Genomic DNA, 25,260 nt, shown 5'->3' with positions numbered 1-25,260 from the left:
AACAGAATTATGTAGATTTGTTTGAAATTTACTGAGAATCTTAATTTCAAGCACTGTCTGGGACTGTATGACATATGCTACAAAAATTGCAGAAGCCTTTTTATATGACATTTTCCCCAAAGCTGCTGCCACGGATGGCAAATCAGTAGTTAGACATAATTCCCTCTGGTACGTGTTACTGACTTTTCTCTGCTCACCAACAGAGAGAACTCAATATATGAAGTCTTACTCCACTGCCATCCCTATCATACTATAATAGGAAGTAAACACTGACTTTATTTCTTACACAGTTTTATAGCCTTCCACATGCCTACTCCCTTTGCCTTGCCCCACTCTGGGACAGGAACAGCTGAGAGCAATCCGTGCTACTTTCGTTGTTATAGCACACTCAGTCTTTTTGGTTTAGTGTAAGTTGTCCGTTCTGGCTTTACCTGTCTCTCTTTCCATACTTATTTGATGCCTTGCCACTGACAACTGCATTTGCAGCACACTGTTGAGATGTAGCTGAAGTCAGCAGTGCTAGTACTGCATTAGAGAATCACTTCAGGGAAAACATTGGTAGATTTAACCGGTGGGGTGCTGTTGCAGTGCACAGCTATACGCTCTGAGGCACTCTGTATGTTTTCCAAGCAAACAATGTGTCAAGATTTGCTTTCATGAACAGTAAATGTAACAGTAATGCTTCTCACTTCAGTGGCAGCTTCCAGCATTGCTGTGTACAAACAGTACGGTGAAATACCTCTTGGGCAGAAGGCTAGCGATGACTCTTTTGCTGTTTAAATCTTGCAGCTGAACATCTTGGGAAGAGACAGAGGGAGCGGGGCCAGCAGTGGTGGTTATTATGCCTCAGTCCAGAAAAACAGCCACAGGGTAGTGTTCTGCCCCACATGTAATTGTAGCCTGCAGGCAGGATGTTGTCTCTCATTTCTTGATCACAGCTGGAATGTCACCTGTTAATTAGCCCACATCATGCAAAGATGCTGCACAAATACAAAGGCAGACGCAATCACTATCTACTGAGATTTTTGCTCTAAGAGCCATATTTTCTATACTAATTTAAGATTTTCAAGAGCCCAGTATGTAAAGAACTGAACATTTATTTTACTCGTTAAATGGATGATCCCTGCTTTACAAAACCTGTTAAAAAACAAAACAGACGGAGATGAAAAAAAGGCGAGGCTGGAACAGAAAGCAAAGCAGGTAGCCTGGCAATATTAGACATGTCCTCATAATGCAAAGTTTTAAAGGCTTAATTTCTTTTTTGTTATACATGGACAGAAACTCCTATATTTCATTATTTCCCTCACCCACTTCCTGTCTGAAATACAAATTACCTTCAACCACAAAACCCTAATGTACTTTATATTTGTGACATATTCATGAGAAGTGCATATAGCTGACAGCTTAATAGACTGATTGCCTCAGCTCTTTCTCTAACATACTCCCTACCCTCCAGGGACAGCCCTGCTATCTTAACCCAAGCAGCTGGTAGCTGAAATCACTTTGGGATAGTCTGTAGGGAGCTTGTGAGATTGGAAGCAAATGCTAGATACCCATTTCCCCCAGGAACTTCTGTTTGGAGATGAGCCAGAGCTTCAGAGTGCTAGATCTTATGCTATCCACTGGTGGGCTGCTTGCGTTCCTGCTTTTCCACACTCTGAAATCAGAAAGCCTTCTAATATTAACCTCAGTGTTTTGCCATTTCAGAAGAGAGATGGATGGAACCCAAACAATGCTGTGACTAGTGAAAATGAAATAAGAGTCTCCTGCTAATACACTACAATAAATAGTGCCAGTGGAGCCCTTTATCCCCTAGTCCTTCATGATCCATTTTAGAAGAAATAGGTCCTTCTACTTTTAGCAGCCGGTTCAGGGAAGCTGTACTGGTCACGGCTGGCATCTCACTGGCATTTCCAAGTTGTGGTACTCCAGGTGTCTTTTCTGCAGCTTCATACACTTGGCAAAATATCCTGTTTCTAAGTTACTTCAGGAGGGAATGCTGACACATCAAGTAGTGCTAGAGGAAAAATGTACAAGTGCTGATAACCCAATGTAAGATCTTGCAAAATTTGTAGGGAGGATGATTCGCTCATAAATTTTCTCAGTGAACCTGGACTGCATGATAAGATTGCATTATAACTGAAACTACAGTTTTAGTTTTAAGACAAAGATAAAAAAGTCTCCCTGAGAAATTTTGACTGCTTGACTATGTAAACACTGTTTAAAGAAAGCATAATTTCCTTTCTAAAAAAAACTCCCATCATATTCCATTATGGGGAAACATACTGATGCTTACCTTCAGATGCAGGTCAGAGCCTCACTGCTTGAGTTGAAAGTATCCTCTGTCTTCTTTGTATGGCCCTGCTGCTATGGGAGGTGAATATCCAGGAATGCATCTGAGAGGTGTTAGCTGGCTGCAGAGAAATACTGCAAGCTATGGATCTTTTTCTAATTCACTGGGTAAACCCCCTGATCTTCTGGAAACATGATGATTTTCTATTACATTTCATTTTGGATCAACTTGTGTATGAAACTCAGTGTTTCTGAATTTCAGAGAAACTGCTGGGTTTATGAATGCGTAAATATAAATCCCCTCAGACCAATACTGTGCTGAATCCTGTAACAGCAACTAATAACTCTATTATACTATTGCAAAAAAAGTGCATGCAATCCTGCATGCTCAAGTAAATAAGGAATATGGAAGAAAATTAAAGTACTAAGTAAGACATGCCATTAAATGTGAGTTACATTTTTTTTTGTAGAAGAGAATAGTGACAGCAACATTGCAGAAGAGGGCTTGTACATTTAAAAAATTCATGCTTGGTTTAAAGCAATTGAACAACTCTTCTCTAAAACCAGGTTTCTTTGATATCTTCTATATTCTTGGCCTATTGGTTTGGGCAGTTGCCAGTGTATGGGTCAGTGTGACAGATGCACACTTACATTTTTGGAGTTAAAAGCCAGTTGAATGTCCTTTCAGCATTTTGGCTGTTATTTCAAGCTGTGCTTATGAGGTTGCTGTAGTTTGAACCCCTTTGTCTGGAGATCTTTCCTTTGACTTGGTTTCTCAGGCTTGTTACAGGTTATCTAGTTCACCATAATGCTATAAAGCAGGGTCAACTATATCAACTATTTCTGATAGAAGTTTGTCCAACCTGTTCTTAGAAACATCAGTCTCCTTATGCAATGTATACTAGACCTCTAAAACCTCGTTGGCAGAGAGCTTTTTCTCAATTTTTGACATCAACACCTCTTGCTGCGCTAAGATCAATGTTTGAAAGTTGATTTTATTAGAAATGAATTTAAATTGTGGATGTAGGATTGCCAAACACAGTCATTCAGAAATCATGAGTAAAGTCCTTAAATTCCTGAAATGGCTGGCTCTCCTAAAAGGAGATCCCAACCCTAAGTTTTAAAGAAGTAAAAGTTGGATCCCCTTTTTTGCCATCTAGTTGCTGAATGTTGTTTATGAGCCTTTCCCCTCAGCTGTGCTATCCGGAAACAGTATCTAACTGAAAGTTGAAATTCTCATTCTTCCTAGTGTTCTAGTTTAAAGAAAACACCAAATCAGCACTGTTGCCAAAAAATTGTGAGAGTTGACAACTCAGGAAGTAGAAAAACCTTTCTTGATCAATAATTTCTTTTCTTAGGAGCCGGAGCAGGTTTTATACCTGAAGAATATATCTTAGGAAATTGTACTTCCCCCGCCCCCTTTTTTATGACTTGCTATCTTGACAATGCTACTGACTTCTGTAGAAGTGAGAATTCTAATAGTTGGGTCTTTGTAGGCATGATGGGTCATGGTGGTGTCATGTTTCTGTTTTTATGAAATGAGAACGAACTATTAATTCAAGCAATCATATTCATGAAAGTTTAATTCTCAGCCACAAACAAATGATTAAGGCAAAACATACATGTAGCAATGAAGGGCAATTTTCAACCTGAAGCAATGTCATATGGTGCATCTTTTCTATAGCGATAATGTTGCACTAGTGTTTTGCTTTGCTCCCATCTTATTGATGATCAGTGAGTGGGAGTGTTGGTTCCGTAATTCTCATCAATATTAGCAGAAATCTCAGGTATTTAAGCCTCTTCCATCTTAACAGGAAGCCTGACTTTACCATTCAGCACACGGATAAAGTGCAGATAGTGCAGTACTCTTAGAGGTGAACAGCTGTACAGATGCTAACATTTAATTTGATCTGTAATGTCAATATCTTCAGTTGTTTTATTTTGAGGCTCCCCTTTATTTCCCCACTGCTGTCCTCTCACTGGGTTAAGATCTGTGTCAAAACACAAGTGTGTTCCTTTGAGGATTCCTGTCTACTAATTCAGTGCTTGTATGTGAATGGAGATTCATCATTGCTTTTATTGCGGTAGATTAAGTCTCCTTCTGTGTGATCTAACAAACACACATGGAAAAGACTCTGTTCTGGGAAAAGCCTGTTCTGATAGCCGCTTGTTTTGAAACACATGGATTAATAAAATGGGAATTGTTTTGCATTTATTGTAGCTGTTTCCTGTGCTCCTATGGTCTAGGTTTGACCTGTAATCAAATCATAGTATTTCAGGGAAACTTGCAATGTGTGGGAAATGCGCTCCTTTATTCCTAAGTAACCACCAAATCTATTACAGATGATAGCTAGTAGAAGAGCTCTGTTAAGCTCCTCTGATCCTTTCATTATGATATTATATCTTCAGCAGTATGTGATTTTATGATTCTTAAGCTGTCAATCTGATTTTTTAAGTGCGGTATTCCTACTTTTGGGGATGCTTCAGCTAAAGTATTATGCCAGTTTTGAGGACAACAGTAGGAAAGAAAAGCATTGCTTGGCCCATGCTAAAACAAGTTGTTCTCTCGGGAATGGAACAAATAAAGCCCTATTTTCCTAGAGATATGCCTCCTCAGTCTTCTGAGTGTCTGTTACAGTGTTCTTAGTTCCACTGCAAGAACTTAAAGTCTCTAACATATCCAAGTAATCCAACATTATCCAAGTAATTTCTAAACTATTTACAGATCCAAGAATTTATGGAGTCTCCTATTTTCTTAAACTGGTTGTACTGCTCTCCACATTGTCAAATTGTCACTTTAATATATTGAATTTTAGTAAAATTTCTACTTGTAAAACTTTTGTAAGTTTCATAATTCATAATTCATCATTTTTAAGTTTCATAAGTTGATATCTAACTATATGTTATGTCCATATGTTTGTTTAAAGAATTTGATAGGACACTCATGAATTAGAAAAAAAGGCATGACTTTCCTTCTTTCTAGCTGGAAACTATGATTTAAAGGCAAATGGCCGCAGTTTTCTGAAAACACAGGTTAATGGAGGTAGAGTTGCAATTACGTATCAGAACTTCTGATTTCTTACTGTGTGCTCAAGCCACTTCACCTACTTTCTTGCCAGTAGAGAGTGGGACAGTTACTAGGCAGAATCTCTACACTGACTTTCCTATAAAATGTCAAACTGGTGTTTTAAATCCACCCAGCAACATCTCTAGGGTGTTGACTGCAATTCTCCTTTCTGTACCAGCTTTGTTAAGACCTTCTCCATCTGTCATTTGTCTGTTGCTCAACTAGCTGTTTAAAATCCTTCTATATGTTAATTTATATAACATAAAATACTTCAGGATCAATATTTCTATATACACTTAGAGCAGCTATAACTAGGCAGGAAATGAAACCCTGTGACACAAGTCTTCTTATGAAAAAAATTATCTTTTATTTTAAATATGAGGAAATGAAGCACAGTAATCATTGAGCTGTTCAGGTGGAACAGTATTTATAAGAACATTTCATGTTCCTTACCCTGAACTTCTCATCTTGTTCTTAAATCAGTACAACATATTTTCTATAATGGGAGAATCAGATAGGCCATGATTTTACTGCAGGACTGTTATTAACGCTTTACCAAAAACATGATTTGAATAAGAAACATTTATATCAACAGAGAAGAAAAGAGAACCCACAAAAGCAGTTTTAACCCTACTAACTCTTAAATTCTTGTTCTTATGAGAAAAGCCAAGTCATTTTGTGGGATATCAAAGTCAGGCATCTCTGTACATTGAAAGTTTCGCCCAACCTACACCAGACTATGCCAGTCACACTTAGTTTCTTAGCCGCTTTAAAAAGATCAAAAAAACCCTGTAGTGTGCTGTTTCCTCTATATAAATCCTGCATCCTTCCTACCAGATGAGACTTGAATCCCAAGACTATCTCACTTAGAAGTTTCAGGTGTGCAAAATCATTCATCAAATTTGCAGATTTTGCATTAATGAACAATATATGCAATAGTTTGGGCTTTAACTATTGTAAATTGATTGAATTCCATTGATGTCATAATAGCCATATTACACTGATTTTCATCAGCTAAGAAGTTAGGCAGCTGATCATGTGCTTTTGGGAGTACTCAAATTTATTTAATTCAGTAGGGACACATTGTGACTCACATTTAAAATATTTGCGTTTAGAGAGGTTTCCCGTTCTAACCTTCCCACAGAGCTTCTATTGTACATTTATTCTGCATTCTCTTCTGATACTGCCTGCTGAAGCTCACTGTATCAGTACAATAATCATTTCTTTTCAGGAGCTTTGGAGAATGGAATAATTAATCTCTTTTCTAAAAAAATAGAACTTCTTTTTAATACTATTACTCTTCTCCCCATTGCCATTGTAGGCTCATTGACTGTACAGAAAACATATATGGAGATAAAAGTATCTTTTTAAGTGTGATGTCACTCTATCCTGGCTGATGCATGTAGGGAACCAACAATCTCCTGGTGATGGTCAAACTGAGCAGCTGTGTTAAGTGTTTCAAAACTGCGATAAATTGAAATGGGATCAACTACTGGTGTTTTTCCATGGAAAATGTTTATTTTATTGGGGAGGGGTGTGTGTGGAGGCTGCGTAGAGAAATATTCTCTGATCATTTTGTTATTTGAAACCTCCGGTTCAAATATGGAAAGAGATATACTTTGTAAGTGTAAAGAAACTATCAGTTTCTGTAGTTTAATGCTTAGCAAGTTAGCTCTCTCAATGCAATGCTTAAGAGGCGTAGCATTTTTAAGAAAATGTGATTGTAGTAGACAGCTGAGTTTTTTAAATTATTCAGCATCATAAAATGGTTTCTTTTAGGAAAGAGTTATAGCCCACTACAAACTGAAGGTGTAATCACCTGTATGTTCAAATCATGTAGAATCAGTTTATGGGGCTGCTCTGCTCAGGTGTTATAAACCCTTTTGCTTTAGTTCCTGAGAAAAACAGAGAAGGTGCTTTGGGAATAATTTCAGAGAATGCAGCTAAAGTGACTGTATTTTAACTGTAACCTGATCTAAGTCTAAATGAAATAACTCCAGTCTGCTTTCAAATAAATTGTAGACCAGTGACAGCCACACCATGGTAGGATTACAGCAGAGATTTGGCTTAAAATAAATCGAGCTTCCCTAAAGACTGCATTTTCTACCATTATACAAGTGGATGCTGAGGAACCTGAGCTTACCCTGCCGTAGCTAACACTGGCAACAGAATGGGGATGTGTGATACTGAGACACCTGAATTAGCTGGAGGCAAGCCAGCTTTGACATGTATGCCTTGGTAGCTTGGCACAGCGCTCAAGCTGTGAGAGTCAGGGCTTATTAGCCCTGGTGTTGCACTGAGGTTTCATGGCTGTACAGTGTCTCAGAACCAAGCTGGTAGATCTACCTTGCACAACGAGGTGCAAGGTGCTATTTCTGTTCTTAAATTTAAAAGCGACTTGACTAAAGCAAAGCCCTATTCTTGGCATGCGGGTGACTTTCACCTGCAGATATCTAGTGCGTTTGGAATGAAGTTATGCTAAAATTTGTGAAGCTTCTGGACTTTAAGAAGATTTTCAGAAGTAAGTGATGTTTTTGTGAATATCTGTAGGTTATATGGGCCTGCTTACCTTGGCAAGCCAAAACCTGCATTTTTATGTGCAAAAAGCATTTTATGGGCCTGGTTGTGATCACTGATCATTAACAGTTTAATTTCCTAGTAGTATTACTGCTATTACTACTGTTTCAGGACATAAATCTCTGTCAAGATTCTCATCAAATGTCACCTTGTGTAATTTATGTTCTACCTGTACAAATCTTCATGTTCTTATTGGAGAAATTACTTTCCACATCTTTCTGAAATTTTTACTTATGTAATTAACCTGTCCAATTTTAGAGGTAATGGGTGAAATAACCCCTTGAAATAACTTATGTATAAATAGATAAAATACACTTTGAACATTCCAGATGAAATTCTATTCCATATTATTCAAGTGTCTTGAAAATGGTGTTTGGGCAAGTTGTATATGAAGATCGATCTCACACCGTACAGATTTTGAACATGAGCTTTTATTTTGTGTTTCAGTGGCTGTTCCCTCACCAGTGTCAGCTTGTGAACCTGAGCCCAAAACCAACGGGCATTATCCAGCTCCGCGACTCTCTATTTCCTCCCGAGCAACTGTCGTCGCCACCATGGAAGCCCCTTCTCAGGGCCTGCAGACAGTCATGAAATGGAAAACAGTGGTGGCCATTTTCGTTGTGGTTGTAGTTTACCTGGTGACTGGAGGACTTGTCTTCCGTGCCCTGGAACAGCCTTTCGAAAGCAGGCAGAAGAATACAATAGCATTAGAGAAGGCTGACTTTCTGCGGGAACACGTTTGTGTAACCCAGCTAGAACTGGAGACACTGATTCAGGTAGGCCGTGTGAAGAAGACAGTATTTCTTGGGAATTAGGACAAACAGCTTGGCAGTTCATTGATCAGCTGATTTGGTAGGGAGCTAATTTTTTCACAGGGTTGTGCACTAGACTGCCTAGTGCAGAGAAAGAAAAAACAATAATAGGCAATGCAAAGAAAAGGCTCTTTTTCAGTTGTTTTAGTGGGCTGGAAACACAAACTTCATTTCCAAAACATTCTAAATAGAGGTTAAATATCTTCAGTAGAATGATGAAAAACATATGCAAAGAAAATGAGAACCTAATATCTGGAATGGAATTTTGTGGCAGGTGACAGATTTGGAAAAGGCTTGCCTATCTCTGAGTTTTCCAAATGCTTCTAAGTCCAGTTTTAACTCCAGGATTAAACCCAGCAACCAGGTGAGCCAACAGAGAATAATAGATGGGAATTCTGAAATAGATATTTGGCCAAGAATTCTGAAATTATGAGCACACTAATATACAGGTTTATTATTGATAATTTTAGGTAAATGGATCATGCAGAAGGCATACATTTTGAAGCAGAAAATAAACTGCGTTTAAGAACTACAGACATATTAGTCTGGTCTACTGATTTGCAAAGTTTTAGAATAAATTTTGAAGGAAATAAAAATCAGATACATAGGGATAAGTGAGGAATGGAATAGCATGCAAGATAGAGATAGAGTTATCTTTCATTGATTAGATCTCTAGACAAGGAAAACATTATGCATCTCACTTACGAGAACTTCAGTAAGGTATCTTCTAGAATCCCATCCAGAAACCTATTAGCTAACCTCGAGAAAATGGAGATTAGATAAGAAATGTGAGATTCCTAAGTACATATTCCAACAGTGTCCAACACCAAAGTGGAAATTCAGCTTCTTATTTTAGATCTGAATAGGTATATGAGCCTTTCAGAAACACAATGTATTAAAGTTTTGGGTTATTTGTGTGTCTTGTCAGAGCTCCATTGTGGTTTTAGACTGTTTTAAGGATCACAGAGCTATCCCATGGAATGTTGTGTCCACTCACCCAACCATGTTATGTAACCCTTTTCCTGGTGGATCAGACTCCATTTTAAAAGATGTTATGAGTTTAGTCTTTCTGTTAGGAAGCTGTCCCAGTATTTCACTGATGTGACAGTAAAAACATACTCCTAGTTTTTAGCCTGAACTTACTCAGTTTCTGTGTAGCTGGTCTTGCATAGACAACCTTCTGTTGCTTAACTGCTTCTTCTCTCTTGCTGTGTAGACAGCAATCCTCTGCTGCCTACCCTAAGCAAAACAAATTCTTTCTGTTTCTTTGCAGACAGATGTTGGCTTACCCTGCTTGTGCTATATGTTCACTGAAGACAGGTCAGTTCTGATTTGGAAGCTGTGTGTCCTTGTTTGTGCAGCCTGGTACTTGAGCTAAGGGGACAAACCTGCTTCAGCAGGAAGCAGTTACCACGCTGATGTGACTATACAGCTTTTGGATCAGGACTGGCTTGGATCACAGTCATATCTTCAAAAGACAGGTGAACGTGGTTGGTTTTCAATGTAAATTCTTCTGGTCAGGAATGTTGGCTCAGATCCATTTCTCATGATAGTGTTGCAGAGATTAGAATTTCCCTCAACATCTTAGGTATGATGTATGCTGGCTGATTACAGATTTTTTTTTTTTAATATTAAAAGGAAGAAGTTTGTATTCCCCTGATGGCAATGTCAGTATTAAAAGATATGCAAAATACTTTCTTTTCTAGCAGAAAACAGAATACATAATAGACACAACAAGCAAAGCACCTCAGCAGGATAGTAAAGATTTCTCCACAGAGACTGCAGTACAAAGATTTCTTAATAGCCCATATTCTCTAGTCTAAGCTGTGTATCTGTTTTAATTCTTTATTGTGCACAATATCTTGTCCTTCTTTCACCTCAGAAGTGGTGATACAAAAATAATAAACAGGCATACTGTGTCATTAGAAGGCAGCTATTCTGAACAAATCTTATCATCTCTTGATACTTTAGTATGTCCTCAGGCATTACACTGGGTAACTGGAAATCATTTTGAAAAGGTGAATTAAATGGGCATAGCAACTTAGCATGTGAACGTCCTAAGGCCAAGTGATGTGGAATATTGAAATAGATTTGTCAATAAAGAATGATATCCTTTGTGTTATTTAGAATATCTGAGAGTGAACCTGGATCTAGAGACTGATACAGAAAACTGTGACCGTAACTGACTTGCACGTAAGAACAGTAAGCCATTGTTTGAAGATATTGTCTTGGGGTTTAACGTTATGCTTTCATGACTTCATGTTGGTGATCTCAAAAATGACAACTCTAGTTGGCACAATGGATTACTGCATTGCACCAACTGCTGCACCTGCCTTTACGACTGTAATTTCAAACTGATGTGGCAACCTCCATGGGTCCTGTTTGCTGTGCTGTGTGCATTCATCACATGGCTGCCCCTAAGGGAGATATTTATTATTAATATCAAATGACTACCTTAAAGCACATAGTTCATACTTTCCAGAATGGTTGTGATGACTCAGCACTGTGCTTTGCAGAATGCACAGAATGGAAAAAATACGAAAACTGGCTTGTACCCTTTATTGTTGGGGTGACTCTGGAAGAAGAATTTTTAAGGAGGAGAGGAAAGGAATCTCATATGGTTTGCAAGGTTAATGATGGCCTCTTTTCTTCCTTTTGCCTAAATTTCAATCTTTCAAAGGGTTCTGCTTTAGAAAACCTGTAAGATAGATGTATAGATGTGAAAAATTTGATGTGGATGAGACATGCTTTTCAAACTGATCTCCAATAACCCATTGAAAATATTTACACTGGTGGCACAGATGTGAATTGCCCTATTGATAGTACTGAGTCCAGACTGTGTATTTCATTCATAGACTTCAGAAACAATATAGTGATGAAAGTGTAAATCCAAGATGCAAAACCAAATTCAAGATATTTTAAGATTCTGTTTGTCTCTTGGACTTTAGTTTAGTTCTGTCTAATGCTAGCACAATGACAGATTTTTTTTTTCTTATCAATATCAAGTGTTTCACAATGCAGGCTACATTTTCCCAGGTTATCTGAAGTGGAAGTTCTTAACTGATCACTTTTTTAAAAATCTATTTCTACTTCTGAAGATGCAGAAACATCTTCGTGCAGTGAAACAAATTATTACTATTATGTGATCTACTACTTGGCATGATGGTGAATATCAGAAAAAGAAAATGACAAAATCAAATGCTTTGTCTTAGTACTTTTGAAGATGAATTTTCAGTGTTGGAGAGAAGCAAAATCTGGACTGTGCTAAAAGAGGATGAAACTTTGATTGCTTCAACTGAGTTTAGTGGCATGGTATCTATTTGGACAAATAACAGAGGGTAGCAAGACTCAAGTAACTGGACATATTGTTGAATAAAAATGGCATCGGTCATTTATATTAGCAAATATACTAATATAATATTACAAATCTTTTTTGTTTCCAAATGTTAGGGCATAAACTTATTAGTAGCTGAGCTAAACAAGAAGTCACCCTTCCTTTGTAATAAAGCACATTTAGACTGTATTATGAAAAGGATACGTCTTTTTTTGAAAGATCAGATGTTATCCATCATTAGGAGAGGCAGGCAGGAAGACCATCAATATCTTTTAGCAGAGTAATTCTTATAGACCTGATAAGAAAGTTCATATTCTATTTTCACTTAGCCTGTGTATTGTGTATGAGTAAAAAAAGCTGTTGTGATAAGCCCTAAATAACAACATAAGATAGAGTGGTTTACTACTGTAAGAAGTTACTTAGGTGATTGGTGGGCTGCTTTCTTCTCTCTTTTTCTTCAGGGTTTCATTTAGGAGTGTGAGTGATTATAGTCAGAAAATCTCACACCAGGGAACTGAATCATATTATCAATGGCCACTAATAGCTACTGCAATTGTAATGAGTTAGCCTCTAAGCTGAAAAGGAAGTGGAGTTGGAAATAAGCAAGTCAGATGCTACTGGCTAATTATGCAGTAAGAGTTCATACCTTGAATGGGCTGTTCTGAATACTTTTCCCCTGAAGATAAGCAAAATGAAACATCCTGTAAAGATATTTGAGTTTTTAGCTTCTTGATAAGTTCACTAGTATTATAAGCCAGCTTGTCTTTTCAAAGTGTTTCATTATAGAATGAAGAGAACTTGGATGGCTTTCATGTACTAGAAGAAAGCTCTAAATGGAGCAGAAAAAAGTCTTTTGAGTTAACTATGGGTTAGACTTGCCTGTTGCTGAAGGTAGGAAAAGACTATATGTGCTGTGAAGAAAAGCAATGGTAAATATCTGATTATTGAATCTTTTTCCTGTGCCTCTGATAGGTATTTTCTCTGTGTCGCAGCTTTCCTTCTGCTCTGATCTTTGTTTTAGCTTATCACCCTAAGGACTATATGAAAAAGAATTCAAATCTCTTGAGTCATGTCTAAGTTGGTGCAGACCTCCTAGTTTGTCACTTTAGCCCAGAGCTACTATGATCAGACTAAGCACAGTAGAACTCTGCTACTGTTCTGTAGCTACATTGCTTCCAGAAAATAGCTGAGATGTTTGCAAGAGGTTAAGCCTTCTGAACTTACACACCTCTGCTCCGTCCCTTGTTGAATGTTGTAGGTCTGCCTGAAGACTGGCCTGTGGCACTATTCTATAACAGTACATGGATGACATCTACTCACTTTATAAGTGTAGGCAGATGACAATCTGGCTGATTGTTACCTGAAGGCTCCTGTGGCACAGGCAAAAATATTTAAGGGATGAGCTCTCAAAGCTCTTTACCTCTGGTTATTCATGAACAAACTGTTGGTGATTTTGGTTCTTGGAAAACACTGTTGTGGAAGAGGGAATAAATGGGAGTTTATAATGAGAATCCTTTAATCACTGAATGAAGGGTAGTGGGAATAAGGGGAGAGGTGGGGCATACAGAGAAATTTATTAGGGAATTAGTCTTAAAAAGCTGCTTCCTAATGAGGAGTATCTTAATAATCATCATAGAGAAACATCAGAGCATGAAAGACAATTGTAATCCATCTGTGTGTTTGATAGGAATATGTTTGGAAAAGGATTATGCAAGGAGATAATCATTATTGGATTAGCATGATCTGTGGAGGGGAATTAATAGAACAAGAAAAAGGGATGACAAGGATTTTCTTTCTTGTTCTTACGAATTCCTGTGCTTGGATACAGAAGGGTAGATCCTTTGAGCAGCTCAATACCCAAGAAAAGCACTATACTTGTTCTTGGAAAACATTTGTTAAGTTCATGCTTGGGTGCTACTGGAGAAAAAAAAGAAACATGAATAAGCAAATCAGATAAAAGCATTTCTTCCCGAGGAAAGCGGAAACAGTCTGCTTGATTCCTGTATCCTCATCAGCTGCATTAGCTCCCAGCTATCTTGTTGCCTATGGGCAACATTTTTCTTGAGACAGATGTTTTAGTTAGTGATCAAGATACCTAATGTGCCAAGGGGGATCAGAAATTGATTATGAGGGTACAGTAAGGGCTGGCTGCTCCCTAAAGGACATGGAGCTGGTAGCTGAGGACCATACAATGACCGGTAGAGCAGGGGCCTTGCCAGCCAGAGCCTGTTCCTTCACCCCCACTAAGGGAGCAGGGCAGGATGGGGAGACAGCTAGGGCAACCCAGCATCCAGATCATCAGGCAAGTTTGTGGTCATGAGACAGGTCCAAGGTCCAGTCAGGAACACAAGTCAGCAAGAAAGGGTCAGGTCTAGTGGAGGTAACTGTGGTCAGACACAGTTCATGGTGTCCAGGCAGGGTCATGGTGATGGGGCTGGGCAGAGGTCGGGCGAGATGGTTGCCTGTGGGTCAAGGTTAGTGGGACCTGTGGCTGAGCAGGGACAGGGCCGCAGTGGGGCTGGAACCCAGCATTGCTGTGGCATTGTGGGTCAGACGCTGATGGCCCCAGGCTGGGCTGAAGTGGGGGTCTGAGGCTGGGCAGGGTAAGGAAGGCTGGGAGGTAGGCATGAACAGGGAAGGCTGTCCTTGCCCTTGGGACCTGGATGATAAGGATGCCCAGATAAGCTTATAAAGATGTTGATTGAAACTTTAACTGGTATTTGAAACAAACAAAAAAAAAATTTACTACAGACATGCTATTGCAATCAATGCAGTTATAGGTGGTCAAGATGCATGCAACACTATTTATTTATTAGTGGAAAGATGAGAATGAATTGAATTATCCAAACTACATTGCCCTCAGAGGATATAATCTTTATTTGAAAGCATAATCAAAACTGGAATTATTGCTACTACTGATGACCTGTAATGGAAAATCTCAACCTACTTCCTCTTAAACGTCCAGGAGGTTGCGTTCCACCCTGCATAGTGCTGCCCAGTATTTGTTACTTGCCTGCCTACATGCATCTTGTCTCCCCCTGCTGAAGGCACCATCACTGAAAAATCTCCTACTGCTTTGAAATGTTGCCATTTAGTTTCCAGGCAAGATGAGATGAGAATGTTACCTTGCAATATGTCTGAGTGTCCACTGCATACTCCAGAGATTCCTGAGTTAAGGCTTATCCATCTAGCTCTTGAATGCACAGCGATATAACTTTGTTGACAGAGCACATACCTCCACTACCTAGCCCTGGTTGTCAGAAAAATAATGATTTTGTCTTTGATCTTCACATCTGTCAATAGTTCCCCATGAGCTACCTGTGTTCTGCCACATTTTCTTAGATAGTTGTATTTGTGACAGATTATGTTGTTCAGGCCAATTGGACTATCATTTTGGGATTGTTTCCTCAAGAGACCAAATGCCAGAAAATCTCAAGAGAACACTGCCAGATGAATCTTACCCTTCTTTTAGACATCCTGCGAAGCTTTAAGTAGGCTGATCATTTTGCACTTTAGTTTTTTGGGGGGCGGGGGATGGAACTGGCAACATATATCAAGCCCCTGCTGAATTCTGATCCTGCCCTCCAGAATGTGTGCAATCATCTGCAGCTAGTGTGATCTACTTTTCCTTCAGGAGCCATTCAGTAAATTATTACTGAAGTAGCAGACCTAAAATGCAACTCTGCAAGCTCTCAGCTGATTTGTAGTATCAGTGCAACAGCAAACGTTCCTGTTTAGGAGGGTGTGAGGAACAGTGATGTCTGTAACTGAAAAAAATGTAATATTTTGTCATATAATACTCATAATATTCTCACATAATAAATGACATATAGTGTAATATATAATATACATATATTAATATAAATATACAATAAAAATGATAACACTCATATCCTATTCACAATATTTTCATATCACAGAATCACAGAATGGCTGAGGTTGGAAGGGACCTCTGGAGATCGTCTAGTCTAACTCGCATGCTCAAGCAGGGTCACCTAGAGCATGTTAGACAGGATTGTGTCCAGGAGGGTTCTGAATATCTCTGGAGAAGGAGACTCCACCACCTCTCTGGGCAACCTGTTCCACTGCTCTGTCACTCTCACAATAAAGAAGTTTTTGTTTATAATCAGGTGGAACTTCCTGTATTTTTAAGTAATATACTATACACTATATATTCAGTAATATAATATACTTTTCTAGGAAAAGAGAAAAAAAATGTCAGGAATGGTTAGACAGCATGGAATCCTGATAACTGTAAGTTTTCCCTTGTAGTAGTGTGTAAGGGAGCAGCGAGGGCTGCATGCTCTGCAAGAGAAAGTGAACTGGGAGCCAAGTGCGATAACAGGATAGACACCAGAGGTGACCAGACCAACAAGAAGCTGGGATGCAGAGCATCAAGTTCAGGTCAGGATCAGGGCCAAACACAGTGGCCAGGGTCAGACACAGTCCAGCAATCGTAGTGATGAAGCAGGCCTGAGGTCAGTGAAGAAGCTGACCTTGTACTCAACCAGCTAAACTCCTAGAAGAGGAATGTGCTCCAGGCCCTGACAGAGTGAAACCCCAGTATTTTTTATCAGGCATAAGGAAAATATTCTTCATGTAATCTGTAGACAAGAGATACTGATTCCATCTTCTGTTGTGAGGAGGAACTCTAACAGCTCATGGGGCAAATTAGTGCCCAAGGCAAACCTACCATACAGTTCTTCAGACTTTGAGTCCTATATTTTAAGAACTAGGCAGCCCAATGTGGTTCCGTGCCTCATATCTTTTAAATAGTGCTGCCTGTATATCTATTGTTGGAATTTAAAAGCCTTTTTCAGATTGACATGGAGTCTGGATTGTACTATCATTTGGAATACAGTACTCAGTCTTCCCAGTGTCACCACCTATGCTGGGCTTTTCTGGGGGAGCTGCCTTCACTCCCATGCAGATTCATCAGACCGAGTATTTTTGGTTACTGAAGGATGTAGTCTGCTGATGCTGGTGGGCCAAGAGTAAAATACATATCTATACAAGGACAGGGAATCAAACTAATATTTGTGATCAGAAATATATGTATTTTTTAAAAAATGAATTCTTGGATTTACTTTTGATAATTTTGTCATTTTCTCACTCCTATCTGCATACTGGCTTTAGAATACATACATTTCTTGAATGGGAAGAAAGAGAATTTCATCATTCTGAGATATTTCAAGTAACTGCTTGCTTTGAATTTTTCAAATAAAAATGTCTTAGATAGGGAAGATTTGCTGACAGAGCTGTTAGCACTCTGGAAATTGATTCTTTCCCTACTCCGAGATAACCTGAGAATGCACAACTTCAGATCATGCTGCAGAGCCTGCCTCAACTTTCACGGATGGGAAATTGTCTTAAAACCTCATGGTCTGCATGAACTGCAGAACTTTATTAGTGGCCTTTTTGTCTGCCTTCATCTATCAGGATATATTTGTGTAGGTTGGGATGCTGGGATGGTGATGGTAAGTTTGCTGTTCCTGTTCCTGCCCTCATCTAGTATACCTAGTATATCCATTGCTGTATACAAAATACTATCTATTCCAGAGAGCGTATTGGGATAGTTGGATATTTATAAATGAATGATATCATTCACACTTTAAAGAAAAATGTGCTTTTGCTGGATGTGGAGAGAACCTGAGGAGCTCAAAACTACCTGTAGCAATGGAGCTCCACTTCACCAGCTTTGTTTGGCTTCTGGAGGGGAGTTAGTGCTCGTCCCTTGCAAACTGGCTAACCTGTGTAAATTCAAATGTGACCGAAGTGTTGTAATTAGCCTGATGACATTTGCACACTCGAGGAAGGCAACCAGCATTCTTTGGCAGAAATAACATGCCAAGGTAGCTGACAGTGTGTCATGGCCTATTTAAACAGGCAACCTGTCTGTTACGCTAGTTTACACTCTTCTGAGTAAACAAACAAATGATCTCAGCTTTCACAGCATGAAAAGCCAGCAACTAGCTGTTGTACAGTACAGAAGCCCTTTCAAAGGATTTGGTCCTAAATACTTCCTTGTTCTTTATCCTCATTTCTTTGAAGCTTGGACAGGTGCTGGGGAACCCTGGCTCTCTGCCTCCATGAAATGGCTGTCCAGCCCGGAGTTTGCTCATGCTCTAATTCCAGAATCAGCTTAGCCTGGCATATAGCAACGCTACTATAAAAAGGGCTGTCCTGTAGGGATCTCCTTGGCTACACCTGGCTTCTGTGTTGCCTCTGCATCTCTTATTTTCCCACTCGTTCCCCTGTGCTGTCACTGGTGTTTGTGAGGCTGTGTCATGAATTTGGGAGCAGATTAGCTGAAATTAGCCCAATGGAAAAAAAAATATTTTTCAGCTGTCTTTTTCTGTCTTCTTGGTGCTTATTCATGTTGGATTAAGATGACTTTGAAACTGTGGCCTAGTCATATTAGCCCACTGCTGCACCTGAGCTTGTGTATGACCCCTTCTTGTCAGTCCTGTGATACTTAGAGACATTCTCCATTCCCTCGATCTAGTCCCACGTTCCAGCCTTAATCTCTGGCATTCCTTCTGCAAAATCTAGATTCGACTTACTTAGCAAAACTCGTTTCAAAACACTAATCTTTATTCCAAGATAATCAGGGTAAGGACATATATGGTTGGTTATATTTATTCTTGTTCCTGTATACATATAATTGTCCTTTTCCTTTACAAATGAATCCATATTTCTTTCTTTAGGCCTCCTAATATTATCATTCCATAAGAAGAACTGTTGAAGAAATATATATAATTTCTTGGAACTTTAGTGGGAGAGATCAATTTTCTTAAAGATCTGGGAATGAAGAGTTTCCGTTGTTTACAACTTGGGCAGTGTGTTCTACAGCAAAGAGTAGTTGTGGAGGAAAATACAAACATAATCATGAGAGAGAAATCATGGGGAAATTAGAATAAAGTATCAGAACAGAGAGACTGGAGTAGGATGATAATGAACACAGACGAATTTGTGGAAGTTACATAGTGGAGAAGAAGCAAAAGAAGTTAGTAGAGAAAAAACAGTGGAGTTTGATGAAGTAGCTTTGTTTCTGTATCAACTGGGGAACAACTGGGGATGTTACAGTAATCAGATTAAACACGGAAGAAGTAATGCTTCTGCGTTTTACTATGTGGCTAGAATAAAAGCTAAGTGTTAGAAATGTATTGGATAAACTTGCAAGATGTGGTTGCAAAAGGTGAGAGAGAACGAATGGGTGATGTTAAATATGACTCTTAGATTACATACGGACTGCCCAAGGGAATGGAGTAAGTTAGAAAAACTTTTGAGGAAGAGTTAATTTGATCTGAACTGAATAAATATGCATATATGTCTTAGGCACATGTAAGAAAGATATCAAAGAGATAAGCAAAAATATGAGGCTAGACTGAAGGAAACAGTCAGTTGTAGTGATGAAGACTTGTAAGGCTCCCAGGGGAAAAAAAGTGTCAGAGGAACATATGTGGTGGTGTAGTCATTTGGAGACATAGGCAAAAATAAATGAGAAAAAAAAGGCAAAGTGGAAAGTAAAGAAAAGGAAAAAATGATTAAATAAACCATCAGAGGAAAGAGGTGAATGAGAAGTGTATCATGAAAGCCAGGGATACAAGTGTTAAATTAATCTATGCGTATGAAAGTCAATGCTAAAAGCACAAGAGAATATGACATTATAGGGGAGATAGGAGAGAAATCTGGACAATTTGGACAGACCGGAAGCAGGGCAATAATTAGATGGAAAGATCAATCTTGGGTTGCACACAGAGAGTACAGAAAAAAAGTGGAATAAAAATCATGGAGTGAAAATTCACATATTATACAGTCAGAGGGAAAGAGAGAAGTATCTGAGACAATGACATAAAAAAGTCAAATGAGAAGTTGTTATGATAGGTGGGGTTTCTGTGTTGAACAAAGATAAAGAGAGGACGTAAGAGCAGCACTTTGTCTGTCTGGTTGGACCTGGCAGTAGGTTTACTAAAACTGCCAGGCTAGAGGCAATATTTAGGAGGAGGAACAAGTATCAGAATAGGATGGGCAAGAGGAAGATGAGGCATTTTGGCAGTAATGGGTTGACTTGGTAACATTAACATGAAGTGGGGAGGGAGCAAAACAGATGTCTGTAGATCTCAGAAACAAAAGGAGAAAGAGGTGAAGAGCTGGAAGTAGTAAAAGGTGGAAAGAGAGAAACTTGATTCATTTACTGTGAGTCTTTGGAAATGAGTCACAGTTGGGAACATTTGGGAAGGAGAGTTTTACTTTGTAAGACAGTTACTTTAGATACTGTTCTGGAGTGATAGATCTGAATTTCTCTATGACAGATAGCAAATTGCATGAAATCTGCAAACAAGTAGAGTATATGTGTTATAGGGTATCTCCAATGTGAACTTAGAGCAATTCAGCTGAATGTGGCAGGTGCTGATGAGAGATTTATATTCTGTGCTGTGGAGGCAGATGATTTTAGCTATACCATCCTTTGTAGAGTAAAAGTTGCAGTGAAAGCAAATATGTATGTCCTCATGATGCCTGTTTAGAAATTCCCAAGAATGCTTTCAGCTAACTGATAGGTCTGTCTGGTTTGACTCTGTGCTGTGTGAGACATAGGAGAGTAACCTGGAAGTAGTATAGCTTCCTCAGCTTCTGTTCTGGATTTAACTTGTTCGTGTACCAGCTGGGGGTCTTTGAACTGTGCTGTATTGGTAGATATGTGATCATGTACAGAATGGGAACTAGGAAGTCCTGGCTGATTACAAATTTGTCTCATGATGTTTCCATAGTTATCCTATTTGTTTGTTTCAAATGGGATATAAATGAATAAATAAATAAATACTACTTAGCACAAAATATAAATAACTTCATCAATTACTAATTGTTGGGAATTAAAATCATTGACTGACTAGCTTCAACTGACTTCATAACTATTACTTGTTTTTACCACCCAGTTTGGTGGTAAAATTGGGAAATTTTTCCCTTGGCAGTTATTGCCACAAGAACAATATTTATGGATTTCTTTTGTGCTGTCAGTCCTCTGCTTCCAAGGTATATGTATCTTTTCTCATTTGTCTACACTGTATCTTTATTATCTCAGTATCTTAATTATTTACATTAGTATCTATTTATTTCAGTCATATATTCAGATCTTATGTAGAGAGGATGCTACTGTACTTTGAGCAAGACCTAAAAAGTTTAAATCTAAGCTATTTCCAAGGTCCTTGGGGTTTCCCTTTGGAGTGAATCTATCTTCACTTGCATAGTATGTGGTAAGGTATGCATAAGGCTGATTTGTTACCTCTTTTTTGCAGCATGCTATTGATGCTGATAATGCTGGAGTCAGCCCCATAGGAAATTCCTCTAACAACAGCAGTCATTGGGACCTTGGAAGTGCCTTTTTCTTTGCTGGAACAGTCATCACAACAATAGGTATGTTTCTTTTTAAAAAACATAGTCATACTGAGAACTGGATTAGGAAATAAATTTCAATAAAGTACATCACAAAGAAATAAAGTAGCTGAACTGTGTTTCTGTTAATTCTCAAAAGGCATACCTGTGGTACGTATCAAGAGCAGTGAATCTCTGGGGAAATACCAGAAACTGTTTACATAGGGTAGAACAGCAATGCTGAGCTGCAAAATAAGTAGCACCTACAGCTTTATAACCTTGTTCTTGATGTTAATGTAGATGATCTTAATTTTCACTATAAAGGTCAAGAATCAGTGCCAGATGAAGGAACCTTATATAGTTATTAGGAATTATGGATTAATTTATGCAGAAGGGTAACATTTTTCTGAAGTACATCTGCTAATTTTGGCTTATGCTCTGAAGCTTGATATAATTCTTTCTTTTAATGCCTTACTCCTTGTAACTGGAAATATATTCACATAAGTATCATATCTTTTTAAAAATCCTTAGCTTTTGGTACTAATAATACCTTATTGGAAGAAGTTCCACAAATTGTGGGTTATGTAAGAAAAAGAACTTTCTTTGCCATTTCAGAATTTGTTTACACAAAATACTACCAGATTTCTCCTTAGCAGATGGAGGATATAATGGAATACCCCATTTACTTTTCCAAAACATTCATTTTTGTAATTTCATTATTCAGGCCTCTGTCATCTGTGTCTCCTATATAGTGTATCCAATCTACTTAGTCTCTCAGTCTTTGAATGTTGGCTTTAGGTGTGCAAAGGTTTTCATCCTGTTCTCTGTGAACCAGTTCTTTTGAAGATTGTTGAGGCAGCTGGGACTTCAGAAATCAGTCTGAAGGGAAAAGATGATAAACCAATAACACTGATGATAAGGTTAATCTGTTAATTACAATATAGTGCTTTGGTAATTTTAAACTCTATGTCAGTGCTATCTTGGTTACTGTTAAAGGGTCAACAGATATTTTTGGAAATCACAGACAAATTGTTGCTTTCTATTTGCATTGCCTTTGAATATTCTTCTGATTGTTAGCAGTGCTATTACATGAATTCTGTCTGGACATTTACGATTTTTTAATTATGTACAGAACATTTCTTCAGCAAAACAAATAAGGGATAAAGCGATTTTCAACATCATGACTGATGCATGCACTGGTGATTGTATAGATAAATAATTGGAAGGTACACAGACTTTCCTTAAAGTGTGAGAATCTGGACTGAATTCTGCAAATTCTTTTTGCAGTTATAGCAACAAAAATTTTCCAGTGCAGTTATATGAACTTGCCATGGTGATCAGCTCAGACACTGTAGGTGATGCCTTTAGCGCTGTCTTTTCTTTGGGCTCAGAGTGATGGTAGAAGTGTGTTGGTTTAGAGTGCACACTGCACACCTCTGTGTGTCTCTCTGCACACTAAGTTATGTTACCATGTGTTTTTAATGATAACATAAAACTGGGAAGTGGATAGAGAGAAAACATTTCTGAATTAAATGTCCAAGAAACAGGCTTTTAAATTACTTATTAAAATAAATGCCACTCGTTTACGTAGGCACATTCATCAGCATGTTAGAGTTTTAGGAATACCACAGAAGAAGTCCTCCAAACAAGATTCCTATTACCTTGCATGTTGCAAAGGGCCAGTTAACACAGTGCTTTCCATCTCCTCCCTAGTTTGCCCAGACACTTGCCTATTTGCACTTTAGCTATGAGACAGCTGTAGAAATCCAGAGTAAAGAGGATCCCAGCACTTTACAATAGTTCTCAAAGGATCTACTGACCTTAATAGACCTCAGAATCCAACTCTTTTCTGCCAATATCTGGTGTTCTCAATACCTTACATGGAGTTATGAGGCTGAGAATGAAAACCAAACATGCCAGATATGCATCTGGTCAAAAAGAGAGTTTTTAATTCATAATATGCAACCATATAATTATGTATGGATAAGAATCTGTGATCTGTTCAACAGACCTGGGCTACCCTAAGAGAAGATAAAAGGTAGGCATGTACTTGACTTTATTATAGCACCAAAAACGCTAGTTAATTGTAAATGGGCTAGGATTTCCAGAGGGAGGGCTTAAAAAATTATTTACTGAAATCTATTAAAAATCATGAAATATGAACGTTAGATTTTTTTTTTAACAGAAAAGGGGACTGAATAAATGTAGAAGCAGCCCTTGAGATATCATGTAGTGTGAGCGCAGTCTGGAAGCCACAGTTTACCTAGTCAGTGCAATAAGGAGCAGAGAAAATTATGAGCTAACCACTGAAAATGAGTCTTGTCAGGGGCATCACACTCCCATCAGGAAGCAACTGGCAGAGCAGCAACATGGAGGCACCAGGCCAGCACTGAGTGATTTTTGTGCCATGATAAGTCAAGCTAAATTAATTAGTCAAATAGTAACTTTAGCTAGCAAGATGATTCCATAGAAAACATGGGTAACTGAGGCTATAAATGAATAACTCTAAGCCACAGTGGGTAGCTTGTCTGAGAAATGACATCATGTGATGGAGAGTTTGTGAAGAGGAATTACATGTGAAACAAAGACATCACTATAGGATCAACTCATTAATTTTTCTAAAAAGGCTTTTATAAATTCTGAGACTGACAATTGTTTTTCTTCTCAGGATATGGGAACATCGCCCCAAGCACTGTTGGAGGCAAAGTTTTCTGCATCTTGTATGCCATCTTTGGGATCCCACTCTTTGGCTTCTTGCTGGCTGGCATTGGAGACCAACTTGGAACCATATTTGGGAAGGGTATTGCAAGAGTGGAGAAAGTTTTCAGAGTAAGCTTATGGGCAATTTTTCGCTTGCATTGTATAACTTATCTAGCTTTTAATTCTTTTGCTATTATTTGCAGTCTTTTTTAAATATTGGCAACATTCACATATCTGGTTTAGATGATGCTTAATCTCCTCCAGAACCCTCTGTGGTCAGTGCAGAGAAATAGGCTTCTCTAGATGGTGATGCAGGAGATAGAGGTTAGGGTCTGAATTTCTTCTTGAGGACCCGTCATTTTTTAATGACTGCAGGCTGTCTCTGCAAAATGAATCTCCTAAGTTACCTTACAAGGAGTAGATGTAAAACACCCTTCAAAACACTATAGGTTGCTTTTAAAACTTATTTCTCCTTACTAAAAGTAGAAAGAAGTAATACAACTTCTGGGGGAACAGAGAGGCAGTATAGGTCCCGACTGTATAAAAACAAAACCTAAAAGATTTTGAAAACAGAATTACTGGAGTGGATAAAAACGTGGGAAGAGAGATGGCTAGGTGATATGCTTTCACTGAGAGAGATCAGATGGGTTGGACTGGATCTGACTGGAATCTTCTTCAGGCATTTATCCCCCCCTGTGCACCACAGGTGCATCCTACACTAGATTCCAGGAGATGGATTTTCTGGAGTTGAGCAGCTCATATGTAATTTCCCGTAATGTAGTCAGTACCCTCCATTTCTGAGTTTATATCACCAGAAGCAATTTTTTTGCAAGCAGTGCCATGAAATTGGCAAACATTGTTTTGCTAATTTGCTGATGGTTCACTTCAGGGATTCTCTCTTTGAAGCAGAACTTCTAGAAGTGACCTGTGTGATGGTTCCCTTTGGAGAAGGCATAACTAGAGGTAAGTCTTTCCAAGGACAGAGTGGATGAGGAGCTGTCCAAGCTAATTAGTTTAATAGGCATCTATTGCTAAAATGTTCCCACAGATGAGAGCAAGTTACTTGTAACTGATTTTGAAAGGAAATAATTGAGCATTAGACTGGA

The 25,260-nt window shown here is 38.6% G+C and overlaps 1 protein-coding gene across 1 annotated transcript in view; it reads left to right on the top strand.

The window, feature by feature from the left end:
• Positions 1-25,260, top strand: part of KCNK10 (potassium two pore domain channel subfamily K member 10) — a 70,011-nt gene that overhangs the window by 17,863 nt on the left and 26,888 nt on the right. The window contains exons 2-4 of the mRNA XM_062577176.1: positions 8,384-8,712; positions 21,379-21,496; positions 24,123-24,283. Coding sequence (XP_062433160.1) covers positions 8,384-8,712; positions 21,379-21,496; positions 24,123-24,283 — 608 coding nt within the window. The remainder of the gene's footprint in view (positions 1-8,383; positions 8,713-21,378; positions 21,497-24,122; positions 24,284-25,260) is intronic.

The sequence above is a fragment of the Rhea pennata genome, chromosome 5 (assembly GCF_028389875.1).
Source record: "Rhea pennata isolate bPtePen1 chromosome 5, bPtePen1.pri, whole genome shotgun sequence".
In the NCBI taxonomy this organism is placed as follows: domain Eukaryota; kingdom Metazoa; phylum Chordata; class Aves; order Rheiformes; family Rheidae; genus Rhea; species Rhea pennata.
Note: the sequence above shows the minus strand (reverse complement) of the source record. Positions and strands in the feature narration are given on the sequence as shown.